The 12,980-nt window shown below is 41.8% G+C and overlaps 1 protein-coding gene across 5 annotated transcripts in view; it reads left to right on the forward strand.

The window, feature by feature from the left end:
• Nucleotides 1-12,980, forward strand: part of KREMEN1 (kringle containing transmembrane protein 1) — a 68,980-nt gene that overhangs the window by 18,964 nt on the left and 37,036 nt on the right. For all 5 annotated transcript variants that reach the window (XM_081283646.1, XM_081283645.1, XM_081283647.1 and 2 more), the window contains exons 2-3: nucleotides 2,762-2,924; nucleotides 7,157-7,248. In XM_081283646.1, coding sequence (XP_081139772.1) covers nucleotides 2,762-2,924; nucleotides 7,157-7,248 — 255 coding nt within the window. The remainder of the gene's footprint in view (nucleotides 1-2,761; nucleotides 2,925-7,156; nucleotides 7,249-12,980) is intronic.

The raw sequence follows: 12,980 nt of genomic DNA on the forward strand, positions 1-12,980 counted from the left end.
GTTGTTATACTGTACTTCTTAGGAAATAATGACAAGGAAAAAAAAGGTCTGCACATGTTCAGTTGCAGATGCAATGTTTTCTCTGAATATTTTGGTTGGTTGACTTGGTAGATGCAGAACCTTTGGATATTCAGGGCTGATCTTCTACTCTTATTTTTTTAATATTTATTTTTTAGTTTTCGGCGGATACAACATCTTTGTATGTGGTGCTGAGGATCGAACCGGGGCCGCACACATGCCAGGCCAGCGCGCTACCGCTTGAGCCACATCCCCAGCCCCTACTCTTTAAAAAAAAAAAAAAAAATTTTGTTGTAAATGGACACAATACCTTTATTTTTTTTATTTATTTTTTATGTGGTGCTGGAGATAGAACCCAGGGCCTCACACATGCTAGGCGCTTGCCTCTCTACCTCTGAGCCACAACCCCAGCCCCTGATCTTATATTCCTAGTGATAATAAGTGCTCTAAACAAAGGGCAGGAAAAGATCAGTGGAGATGATGGAAGGGCTTTCTGAGGAGGTGACATTTAGTCTGCAACAGGAAGTATTAGAGGAAGAACATTTCAGGCAGGAAATAGCATGGTGTGTTCACAGAATTAAAAGCAGACCAGTGTGGCTGGAGCATGGCCAGGGACTAAGGGAAACCTCAGTGCCAGGGGAAGAAGGGGCTGGGGCCACATCACACAGGCCCTGCAAACACCGTGAAGAGTTGGGATTTGTTCCAAGGGCTTTTGTTCCCCTGATATATTTGAGTTCTGTCTGGAGAATAGAATGTAGAAGAACAAAAGGGGGAAATTGTGAGGCCTAGACAGTTCTGTGGCAAGTGGGACTAAAACAGTGGCACTGAAGGTAGAGGGGAGGCGGCAGTTTCAAGGTACAAGGACTTGCAGGTGAATGGGGAGCGTGGGGAGGGAGAGGATGGAGAGTAGGCAGACTCAAGAGGGTACTGCTAGAGGTAGTGTAGGGTGGGTATCCACTTGCCTCCTTTGTAAATGGAGTCACTGAAGGGTCCCCTTCTACTGGGCTGGTGGTGAGTCTTCATCTGTAAAGCTCCTAGAATGGAGCTTGGCACACAGTAAAGCACTGTGTAAATATCAGAGCCGATGTGGATGACAGTAATTAGTCCAAAGTTGCACAGCTGGTCAGCAAGTCCCCAAGAAGAAGCCAAAGCTGAGCCTCTTGGTTAGCGTTTGCTGTGCTGTGCTGAGCTGCCTCCTTCAGTTACCTTTGAACTTAGCTATGCACACCCTGTGGAGGCCTGGCTGTCATGGTACACGACGAGTCCCACTTAGTGTAACATCTGAGTGTTGCACCAAACTTGATTAAATTGCTGATGTTTTCCATGTAGCCTAGATTCCAGATTCTTTTGGCTATCCATAAAATTCTGCCATTCCAGACAAAACACAGGTCCTGCATGGTGGGAGGAAGGGGGAACTGAAGGGGAGATGTGTGGATAGTTTTTAAATATTAAAAGAAATACATTCCAGGGGCTGGGGTTGTGGCTCAGCAGTAGAGTGCTTGCTTAGCACGTGCAAGGCGCTGGGTTTGATCCTCAGCACCACATAAAAAAATGTAAATAAAATAAAGGTATTTTGTTCAACTACAACTAAAAAAAAATATTTTTAAAAAAGGAAATACATTCCATAATATCAGTGTGCTCATGTCGTCCACACGCTGCATAGGCATGGGTAGGCATGTACCCTCACCAACAGGAGGCATTGTTCAGAGTCCTTAGGATCGGAAGTTACAGGTCACTGCATGACAGAAGAAGGAAACAAGGAAAGCTAAGAATGCTAGGGTAACTCCCCCAGACTGTCAGGTTTCTAGTGATACATCTTGGAGAAGTGTTTGAAGTGCTTCTCTCTGTCAGTTTCAACTAAGTTAATTTTAAAAAATCGCTCTTTGTACTGTGCCTTTCTCATGAACCTCTGTGAGTTTAATGCATACAATATGTGGGTGGAAGCCTGTCAGCCTCAGTTCCCATCCCTCCAGAGTCTGACAAGCAGATTTTAGAAGCACATGATTGCACCTGCAAGGATTTGCCACGTTATGAAATGGGGCCTGAGACTACTTTCTGTGCATCCTATAGGAAAGACTTTCAGAAGGAGGTGAGAGAAGATTCCCCTCTGGTCTTTCCTTGCTCGGGCCCACTGCCTGTTTTGTTGCACCTATCTCCAGACAGCATGGGGAGGACTGTTCTTCATTATCAGGGAATGTGAGTCAGTCCCAGATTTGTGTGATTGGGATTCCAAAGCATTGCTGTATCCGATGGTCTTATTAAATCCAAGTGTCAGTGCAGCCTTTTAGACTGTAGGGGAGAAGAGCTCAGTTACAGCTGGTGACCTGGTTCTAGTTACCACACAGAGACACTGGCGAGAGCAATGACCCCCTCCGAGTACCCAGAATTCTACAGGCATGGCTGTTACCAACTGTTCCCAGATTTGGGGGTTTCCTGGTTCACTTTATAGGCTTCAGTACATCTCAGCTTCCTGTTTATATCCTAGATAGGATCTGTATACTTTAGGGGAAAAATGTCCTAGTGTCCCAACAAGCTAGTGCCAAGATTAGCCTAGCATTTCCAGGGACCTTCTTTCATATTTACTCGGCTCTAGCACTGTTAACTGTGGAGTGTTCAGGATCTAACAAAGCACTCTTCATTTCCAGTTTGGTCCAAACAAAACAGATAAAAAACATCAACCAGAGAGGGAGTAGACTATAAATGTTGCCAGGAAATTAGTCTGCTCTGTCTTTTCTTTCTCTAGAGTGTTTCACAGCCAATGGTGCCGATTATAGGGGAACACAGAACTGGACAGCACTGCAAGGTGGCAAGCCGTGTCTGTTCTGGAACGAGACTTTCCAGCACCCGTACAACACTCTGAAATACCCCAATGGGGAGGGCGGCCTGGGCGAGCATAACTATTGCAGGTAAGAAGGGGCCACGGGACTGTAGAGATAAGTCTTTTATCTCTTGTTCTAACCCTGCTCTTGCTAAGGAAAATGTTCTTGCTTCCTTTGAGCCAACTTAGAAAACCTTTCTTGTCACGATTTTCTAAATCTTCCCACACCATAGACAGACAGACAGACAGACACATGCGCGCGCGCGCGCGCACACACACACACACACACACACAAATAATCTGTGACTATTTTCAACCTAATTGCTTTGATATTTACTAGCTTTTAGAGCACTGCTGTCCTGTCTGATCACTAACTTGTCACTTTGGGAGGGTTTTCCTAGTTGGCTACCAGTGGACAATTCACAGACTGCAAAGCTTCTGAGGCTGGTGAGAATGTACTATTCAGACTGTCTAGGACCCGAACCTCCCTCTGCTTCTTAGCAGGAGAAGCTGACTGCCAGCCAGACAAGGATAACTTGGGAGCAGCTGTATCCATCGGATTTGTGCTCTTTATTCCTTTTCAGTAGACTAAGGTGTTTCTTTACTTTTCATCTCCTGTCTGACTTTAGCAAGGGTCATGTGGCGTCATCTCTCCCCTACACACACACCTGCAGATGGGGTTTGGCTGTGTTGCCGAGGCTGGTTTCTGCCTCAGCCTCCCCCTCCCAAGTAGCGGGGCTATGGGTGTGTGCCACCATGCCTGGCTAGCAAGAGCTCTGGATTTCACATCCATTGTGCTTCAGATGTGTATTCATGATCTCCTGGGGAGATGATCCTTGGCTTTGATCAGGTTCTCCAAGCTATCTGCGATGAAAATAAGATAAGAATCACTGTTATGTAGGGACCAGAGCAAAGATTCTTAACACCTTTGGTTGTATCTTTTAGCTACTTACCCCCAAGATCCTGATTACATGACTCATGGTTCAGCAATGTGTTGAATTTAATCATTATTAGGACAGGTGCAAAGGCTGCCTCTTGAGCCATGAGGCCAGGGGAAAATGATTGCTGAGCTACACTCTGTGTCCCGGGTTCTGTAAGTATGTTGGCCTCTCAGTCATATGGCCCTGTTGACCCAGCTGAACCAATACCTACCTGTGTTCCTGCATTGCAGGGGCCACGCTGTTTACCTCTGCCCTCATGTGCCTTTGCTGACACTCTAGGGCCCTCGTGGTTGCCTGGCGTCCCCAGGCCTGCGGTCCCTGTTTTCTTCATATTGCCCCTCAGCTCTTGCCATCACTTCTGTCTTGGCTTATGTCCAATGACCATCCCCCCATAGTTGCTGCTGCTTTATTTTTTCATTTATTACTATGGAAGTATTAAAATTTGTTCCAAAATCACAGATATCTGTTGCTTAGATAAAGTCTCCCATTTTACCTCTTTCCTTGAAACCCTCCCCACCCAGTCCTACTATTGTACATGTGCTACCTTTCAATTTGCTATCTTTGTATTTTATAGTTAAAGTTATATATGTTCACTGAACAATTGTTTCATTTTATTTTCAAAGTTGTACATATTTAATTTCTTGCATAAATAAAAAAAAATTAGTCACTCTCTATTTCTGGCATATTACCTTCCCCTAATTTGCTATTCATAGGAATAGTTGATTTGGGCTGGGAAGGATGTTTAGGCAGAGAAACAAGTATTTATTATTTATGTTTACATAGTTACTTATCTCGTTGAACAGCGAATCTCCTTTTCTTTTTCTTGTTTGTTTTGTGTTGTATTTTTGGTGATTAAGTCTTGCTAACCCTGGCCCTAACCCTTAGTGTCCCAAGTGTAGCTGAGATCATGGACAGACGCACTGTGCCTGGTTGCTGCTGCTATAGTTTCTTCTCCTTCTAGTGAGCTGGAGATTGAACCCAGGGCTTCTAACATGGCAGGGCTTTACCACTGAGATATACTCCCAAACCTCTAAAGTGTCTCTTAGTAGTAGACTTTTGGTTTATTCTACTACTCTCTTGCTTTCTGTCAAGCAGGTCTTCTCAGAAGAGCTCCTGTTTTTGTTTTTTTTTTAGGGTACTGGAGATTTAACCCAGAGGCCCTTAACCACTGTGCCCCAGCCCTAGCCCTAGCCCTTTTTATTTTGAGACAGGCTCTTACTCAGTTGCTTAGAGCCTTGCCAAGTTACTGAGTCTGGCCTTGACTTGCAATCCTCCTGTCCTAGCCTCCCAAACTGCTGGGATTACAGGCATGTGCCACCACACCCGGCAGAACTCCTGTTTTTAAATTTGACTTTCAGTTAAATTTTAAATTTCCAATGAGACTTTATTTATAATTAAATAAATTTATAGTTTATTTATATGAAAAAGTTTTGTGTCTTTTTTCCCCTGGTAGATTAGTACCCATTTCTACTCACAGCCTTCCAGAAACACACAAGTAAATATCTATTAAGAGATCAGTGAGGGCCAGGAGCACCTTTCTCCTGAGCCCCAGCCAGCTGCAACCCTCTCCTTTGATTTTATGGAATGTACCAGACCTGAATTACCAGTTTATACTTCAAAAAAGGGAGGCTGAAATTGTTGATTATTATCCCATCAGAGAGTCCAGGCCTTTTGTTTCAGCACTTAGAGTGAAGTAAGGATAAATTTGCTTGTTCTTTATTTAAGCTATTCTGATGCCTTTCAGAGTGGCTTTGACATTGATAATAAACAGTTGTTTTCTAAGGGCTTTACCCAATACTACATCAAAGCTGAACACTGAATGGAGGGAGGAAAATGACAGTGAAATACTGTTTAAAGAAGGGCTTTGTACAAGTTCTCCTACTTTGATTTCTCAGCTGTCACCCGACACCATGTTTGTCTTGTGTGACTTTTCAGACCCATCACATCTGAGATGTCTGAGTTGGCAAGTGATGGGAATGTTCTTCCCTGGGCTGGGCTGGAGATATTTGGATTAGAGGGAAAGGCAGAGACTGGGAAGAGCAGAGTTGGGGCTGGCACCTGCCTTTGGGCACAAGAAATAAAGGGACCCTTTGTGCCTCAGGGAAGCTTATCTTTTGGACCATACAATAGGCTTATCCCGCTCAAGCTTGATAGGGGTTGCTCCAAAGCTCCCAGCAGTGGGGTCTTTATGCCCATTTCCGTCCTAACTGGAGCGTTAGGTTTCCAGTATCCTGAGTCTAAATAAAAGAACCTTGGGAAGTGGTGAAGAGAGGCGAGGCTTCTCTGTGTGTCCAGTAGTCCTTGCCATTATTTGATCCACTTCAGCGGCATCACATGATGTCTCTGAATTGAAAAGATCCTAAAGGGCATTTATGCCAAGCTGTTCTTATTTAGAAATGAGAATAAATAAATCTTTAAAAAATATTGCTATATTGTAAGTTTTTGCCAGGATGACAAGAACACAGGTTCTAACTGAAACTTGGCACTGTTTTCTTCAGAATTTCTAAGTAGTCAGTGTTTGGGGTAAGAAATAGGACCCATTTCTGTCAAATGTGAGATGACCAGCTTGTTCCTAGTGGGAACTTGCCAGTGGGGTCTATATTTTGTGAATTCTTATTTTACCTTTTAAATATTATACTATTGGAGTCAGGCATGGTGGTGTACAACTGTAATCCAAGCAATTCGTGAGGCTGAGGCAGGAGGATCACAAGTTCAAGGCCACCCTAAGCAACTTAGTGGGACCCTGTCTCAAAATAAAAACTAAAATGGACTGGGGGGCTGGGGCTGGGGCTCATCAGTAGAGCACTTGCCTAGCACGTACGAAGCACTGGGTTCGATCCTCAGCACCACATAAAAATAAATAAATAAATAAAGCTATTAAATAAATAAATAAGTAAAATAAAGGTATTTATTTAAAAAGAAAAAAAAGGACTGAGAATATAGCTCAGTGTAAAGTACCCTGGGTTAATCCCCAGTACAAAACAAAAACAAAAAAACACCTCCAAATGCCAAAATGCCATTCTGTGTCAGTTCACATCCCATTAGCTTTGTGTTCACTCAGCTGTTGAACCTCCACCTTCTGTGTTCCCAGTGTCTGGCACAGTTGGTTTAGTGATCAGTTGTCCTCATTATATCTTGGTGAATTTTTTGGAGCTTTGCTCACTTCTCCCCAGCCCCAAGAACATGTCAGAGTGGATAGGCTTCTCCTTGTAGTATTAACCTGTTTTTCCTTCTTAATAAGAGAGGACATTGAGATATATGCCAATTATTAGAAATAACCAGGACCCAAAGCAATTCTTTCTCTGTAAAATAGAAAAGCAATGAGCCAGTAAACTTAAAACATCAGCAATGTTATCAATTGTATCCTTTTCCCCAATAGAAACCCGGATGGAGATGTGAGCCCCTGGTGCTATGTGGCAGAGCATGAGGACGGTGTCTACTGGAAGTACTGCGAGATTCCTACGTGCCAGAGTAAGACTAATGTCCCACTGATGATGTACAGGACCTGTGCACTAAGTGCAGAGTGGAAGGTCACGGCCAAAGGACAGGTAGTTCAGGTTGGCGGATTTCCTGAAGTAGGTGCAAGGAGAAGCCATCCTGGGCTGAGGAGTTTTATTTTTTGAGGTTTTTCAGAAATAGGGATGCCCATTTCCTCAGCACCCTATTCCCTGGGTTCCTGGGATGGGTAAGCCTAGTGAGAATTCTTAGTTAATTTCCTCATGTTAATTCTTTCATAGTTAGAGAGGGCAATAGCTCAATATCAGGCTGGTGTGGGGGAAATTTGCACTTTTTGTAATGAATTTGGGGAATAAATTTTTTTGGAATGAACCTTCTTAAGCATTTTGAAGCTAAATTATGAAAACATGTTATTATTTGGTTTTGAAAAGATCCCCTGAAAAATGATACTTAGTAAATAACTTGTTAAATACTATACAATGCCCATACTTTACCCACATTAGGGTAAAGTATTCTGTTGATTTTTATGATAATAATTCTTAATGACTTTCTTTAGCCTTTTTTAAAAAGACCTGTTTTATAACTGTTTCATTCATTTATTCCTGTATTCAGTGTTATTATATGCAGGGTACCAAGGCAAAAGGACACTTAGACCTTTTAGAGAGTATATGGTATAGAAGAATCTTAAAAAGAAACAACATCTGGGCTGGGGTTGTGGCTCAGTGGTAGAGTGGGCTTTTGCCCTTGTAGGCATGAGGCACTGGGTTCAATCCTCTGTACCACATAAAAATAAATAAATAAAATAAAGTCATTGTGTCCATCTACAACTAAAAAAATATTTAAAAAGAAACAACATCATCATCATTATCATTATCATTACTTGGTATGGTACCAGGGATTGAACCCAGTTCATACCTAACAAATCTAAGCCACATCCCCAGTCTGGTTTGTTTTAGTTTCGAGACAGTGTTTCTCTAGGTTGCTCAGCTCCTCACTAACTGCAAAGGTTGGCTTTGAACTTGTGATCTGCCTGCCTCGGCCTCCTGAGCCACTGGGATTACAGGCATGTGCCACCCTGCCCAGCAAAATAATCTTTAAAACAATGTAGAAACAAAACAAAAGAAAAACAAGATAGAAAATATTGTAGAAAGATGTTTCAGAAGGTTTAAAGTATGGAAACTAAAATGAATCTGGTGCTACAGTTATCCCTCAGTCTCTGAGAAGGACTGGTCCTAGGAGCCCCAACAGGTACCAAAATCCGTGGACACTCAACTTCCTTATATAAGATGTGTAGTATTTGCATATCATCTATATACATTCTCCTGTATGCTTTTAAATTATCTCTAGATTACTTATAATACCTGATACAATGTAAATGTTGTATAGGTAGTTGTTACATTGTATTGTTTAGGGAATAATGACAAGAAAACAAATGTACATATTCACTGTGGATGCAGTTTTTTTTCCCCAAAAATGTTTTTCATCCATGGTTGGTTGAATCCATGAATGTGGGACCCTCAGGTATAGAACCTGAGGATAAAGAGGGACAACTATATAAAAAAATTAATAATGTAGTATTTAGAATACATACAAATTTTTGATATTTTGTGTGTGTTTGGCTCTAGGGGTGGAACCCACTTCACTGTGCTATACCTCCAGCCCTAGAATGTATTTTTAAACAGGGAATTTAGGAACAGGGTTGTGAGCTTCCTAAAGCCGAAGAAAAAGACAGTTCATTCCTAACAAGTCTGCAAGCTTATTTTTTCCTTGTTGTTTCATATTTTTCTTTGCCCTGCAGCTCTCTCACTGCTCAGATCAAGAGGCATGTGCACATAGAGTGACAGGGCGGTTTGCAGGGGCCCTGGGCCCTGGGCCCCTTCTCCCTCAGGCCCCGAGCAGCAGTCTGCATTCTCATGCTTCAAGGAAAAAGAAAGGGCTGCTGAAGCTGCTGCAGGCCAGCTCTTGCCTTCCCTAACTCAAATGCCACTACTGCCTGGCCTGAGGCCCCGCTTCACCATCTTCCAACTTGAGTGTGCCTTAATTCAGTCCCCAAATTGAGAAAACTGTAAAGACCAGAAGAGTGGGCTTTTGCCCAGTCTGCTTAATCAAATTTCTAAAATGAAAAAACATCTCATTCCGTCTGGCTCTAGTTGTGTAAAGAAGAAAGGGGCAGGGGAGAGGAAAGTAGATTTTCCTCGGTCCATTTGTTCTACACAAAGATGGTCTTTTACTACCAGTCTGTGTCATTCTCTCAGGAATGACGAAGAGTGGATTTCAATCTGGGCACTTTTATGTGGAAAGATAATCTTTAACTCACATTTATAAAATATAATTTGGGCCAGTAGGAGCTGATTCATGTGGTCATTGAAACTAGGTTCCAAAAGAGTAAATTATAGCAAAATAATACATACCACCTAGCATATCTCTAATTTGTAATATTTCCTCACTGACCCAAAGAAAAAAATTAAATATTTTTTTTCCATTTTTTTATTGCACTTTGATAACCTTCTCAAATGCTCTAGGTAAAGAGACTTGTAAAAGTTGGGAATAAGAATAGCACCTCATTGTGGGGTTGGAGGGTAAGTGGTGTCTAGCTTTGGTTCTTTGGAAAACCCTTTGGTTCACCTTGTGGTCACCAGGGCGCTCCCCATTAAGCCGAACCTCAGACCTGGAATCTGGCAGAATATTGTGCTTCCAGTGTGTCTGCTTAACACAGATGAGGAAAACCTCTGTGCTCTCTGCAGCAAGAGAGCTTGGTAATAGCCTGGTGGATTTAACAGAGATGCAGTTTGCCTCTTTTAGGCCAGTGTTGCCCTATTTCTGGATGTGGAGTCATACTTTTCATGATTAATACTAACCCTCTGTGTAAAGCCCACTGTTCATGATTAGCACTGAACTTGTCATACAGGAAAAGGCCTGTGACATGATCAGGTTCCTGGAAAGTTCATATCTGAATATAACAGGCCCAGCAGGAGCCAAGGGGAATGAATGTTTAGGGACAAAGCAGAATGGGGTTGAATGGTGGGCCATTGTGTAGAGACCGGAATCTCTGCCCCTTGGCTTCTTACGAGAAGGCCTACAACAAGCAGGAGGCAGTGATGAAGTACGGTTCAAAAGGGGCAAAGAGAAGTTTGAATGGTGCTCTTGACCTACGGAGCATGGATCAGAACTTACTATTAAAAGGAGAATAACTCTGAGGTAATTGGATTTGGCCCTCAAATTGTTTCTGCCAGTATGTTTCTTAGAAAACTCAGTTCTTATTAGAGCCAGGAAAAATAGATTTTAAAAGCAAATTCCAACATCATCGACTTTAACATCCCTCTAGATCCCATCCTCTAGATTTCATGGTCCTGTTGGGTTTTTTTTTTTTTTAATCTTTATTTTGTATATTTATTTTTATGTAGTGCTGAGAATTGAACCCAGTGCCTCACATGTGCAAGGTGGGTGCTCTGCCACTGAGCTACAGCCCCAGCCCTGGTTTGGTTTTTGAGGGGGAGGCCTAAAATCCTTTCCATATTTCTCTTTTATTACATAATCATCCTCACCATTGTAATTCCTTTCATTTCATTTCTTTTGAGGGACATTTTGTGTGGACCGTATATGCCTTTGCTTTACTCTTGTTTTACCTGTGGGTTCTTCATAAAAGTTTTGTGATGATTTTAAAAAGTGAATTGCATAATTGTGAGTGGGGGAGTGGTCTATAAATAGCATTTAAAGGAAAATATTGTTTTCTTCACATAGCTGATTTGATCCTAAGGACACTGGCATGAGAAATTTACCTTCTCTTTTTTTTTTTTAGGTTTATAATATTTCTAAGTAATTTTATTTAAACGGGCAAACTAGAGGGCTAAGTGATTGCATTTGGAGTGTTGAGACCATAGGTGATCAGTTTTCTCCCTCCTAGTATGCTGTGCTAGGGTATAAGTATGTCAGGAGGTATTAATCCCATCATCAGACCATGGGGTGTCCAAAGTCCTGGGATCATTTACCACTGCCAACAAGCAGACTTGACCGGGAATCTTCAAAAGGAAATGGCATGTATGCAGAGTGGGGATTGATGGTCCATTCCTGTTCAACTTCTGACAGATTTGGAGGTCTAGTCCTTGATCGGTTTCCCCTGTTGCTTTAGGGCTGCATAAATCTTGCTTGGTCGACAGTATGTAAGACCATATTAGTAGACTGAAAAATAGGAGGATGAAGCAGGGGAGGCTTTTGGAAGCAGCATCAGTATTTCTCAAAAGTCAGAATGATTGCCTCACAAGGTCCTTATGATGCTGAAGCATCTCCACAAGTAAGGGTGGCCCCTGAGGTGAGCGAGGTTCCATGGCCGGAAGTCCCCCCTACCTTCTCATTTTTGAAGCTATTTTTTGTTTGCTAAAAAACATTCACCTAGGGCTGGCGTTGTGGCTCAGTGGTGGAGTGATTCCCTGGCACGGGTGAGGCACTGGGTTTGATCTGCAGCACCACATAAAAAAATGAATGTATGAGGGACTGGGGTTGTAGATCAGCAGTAGAATGCTCACCTCGTACATGCAAGGCCCTGGATTTGATCCTCAGCACCACATAAAAATAAATAAATAAAGGTATTGTGTCCAACTACAACTAAAAATAAATATTTTAAAAAATAAATAAATGAATGAAATAAAGATATTTTGTTCATCTACAACTAAAAAAAAATTTTTAAAAAAAGAAATTCAGCTATAAAAATTTCTTTTTTCTTCTCTCTCTCTGTCTTTTTTTTTTTTTTTTTTTTTTTTTTTTTAGAACCAGGGATTGAACTCCAGGACATTAGCCACTGAGTCACATCCCCAGCCCTGTTTTTGTATTTTATTTAGAGACAGGGTCTCATTGAGCTCCTTAGGGCCTTGCTAAAATGCTGAGGTTGGCTTTGAACTTGCAATCCTCCTGCCTAAGCCTTCCAAGCCACTGGGATTATAGGTGTGCACCACTGTGCCTGGCAAAATTCATTTTTGAGGTACAGACATTTGACTATAGACTGATTAAAATTTTAAATTAATGTTATAATATTTTATTTTATATTTATTGATTTACAACTCGACTGGGAATTGAACCCAGGGATGCTGTTATCAGAGATACATCTCCAGCCCTTTGTATATTTTATTTTGAGACAGGGGCTTGCTAGATTGCCCAAGCTGGCTTCAAACTCATGTTCCTCCTGCCTCAGGCTCCTGAGTATCTGGGATTATAGATGTGCATCACTCCACAGCTTAGAATATTTTAAATATTTTTAAAAATACACAAGTATTCTAGGCATAGTGGCATATATGTATAATCCCAGGGACTTCAGGAGGGCGAGGCAGAAGGGTCAACTAGTTTAACACCAGTCTCCGAAATTTAGCAAGACCCTAAGCAACTTAGTGAGGCCCTGTCTCAAAATAAAAGATAAAAAGGGTTAGGGATGTGGCTCAGTGGTAAAGTACCTTTGGGTTCAATCCACAGCATCAAAGACAACAGCAACAACAAAACATAAATGTAACATTCAGAGTATTTAGATTGAAATATGTAACATGATTAACCTAAATTATGTTACTTTTTTTTTTCTTTTTCTTTTTGGCCATACTGGGGATAGAAACCAGAACCTCACCCATACTAGGCAAGTGTTCTACCACTGTGCCACATCCTCAGTCCGGTCACATATTACTTTTACGTGTTGCTCACAAGGATCTGAATTCATTGTTATAGTTCGTTATTAAAGTTTTAGCTATTAGCTAGGTTTGGTGGCATAT

The sequence above is a fragment of the Spermophilus citellus genome, assembly GCF_964194105.1.
Source record: "Spermophilus citellus genome assembly, chromosome: 3".
Taxonomy (NCBI): Eukaryota; Metazoa; Chordata; class Mammalia; order Rodentia; family Sciuridae; genus Spermophilus; species Spermophilus citellus.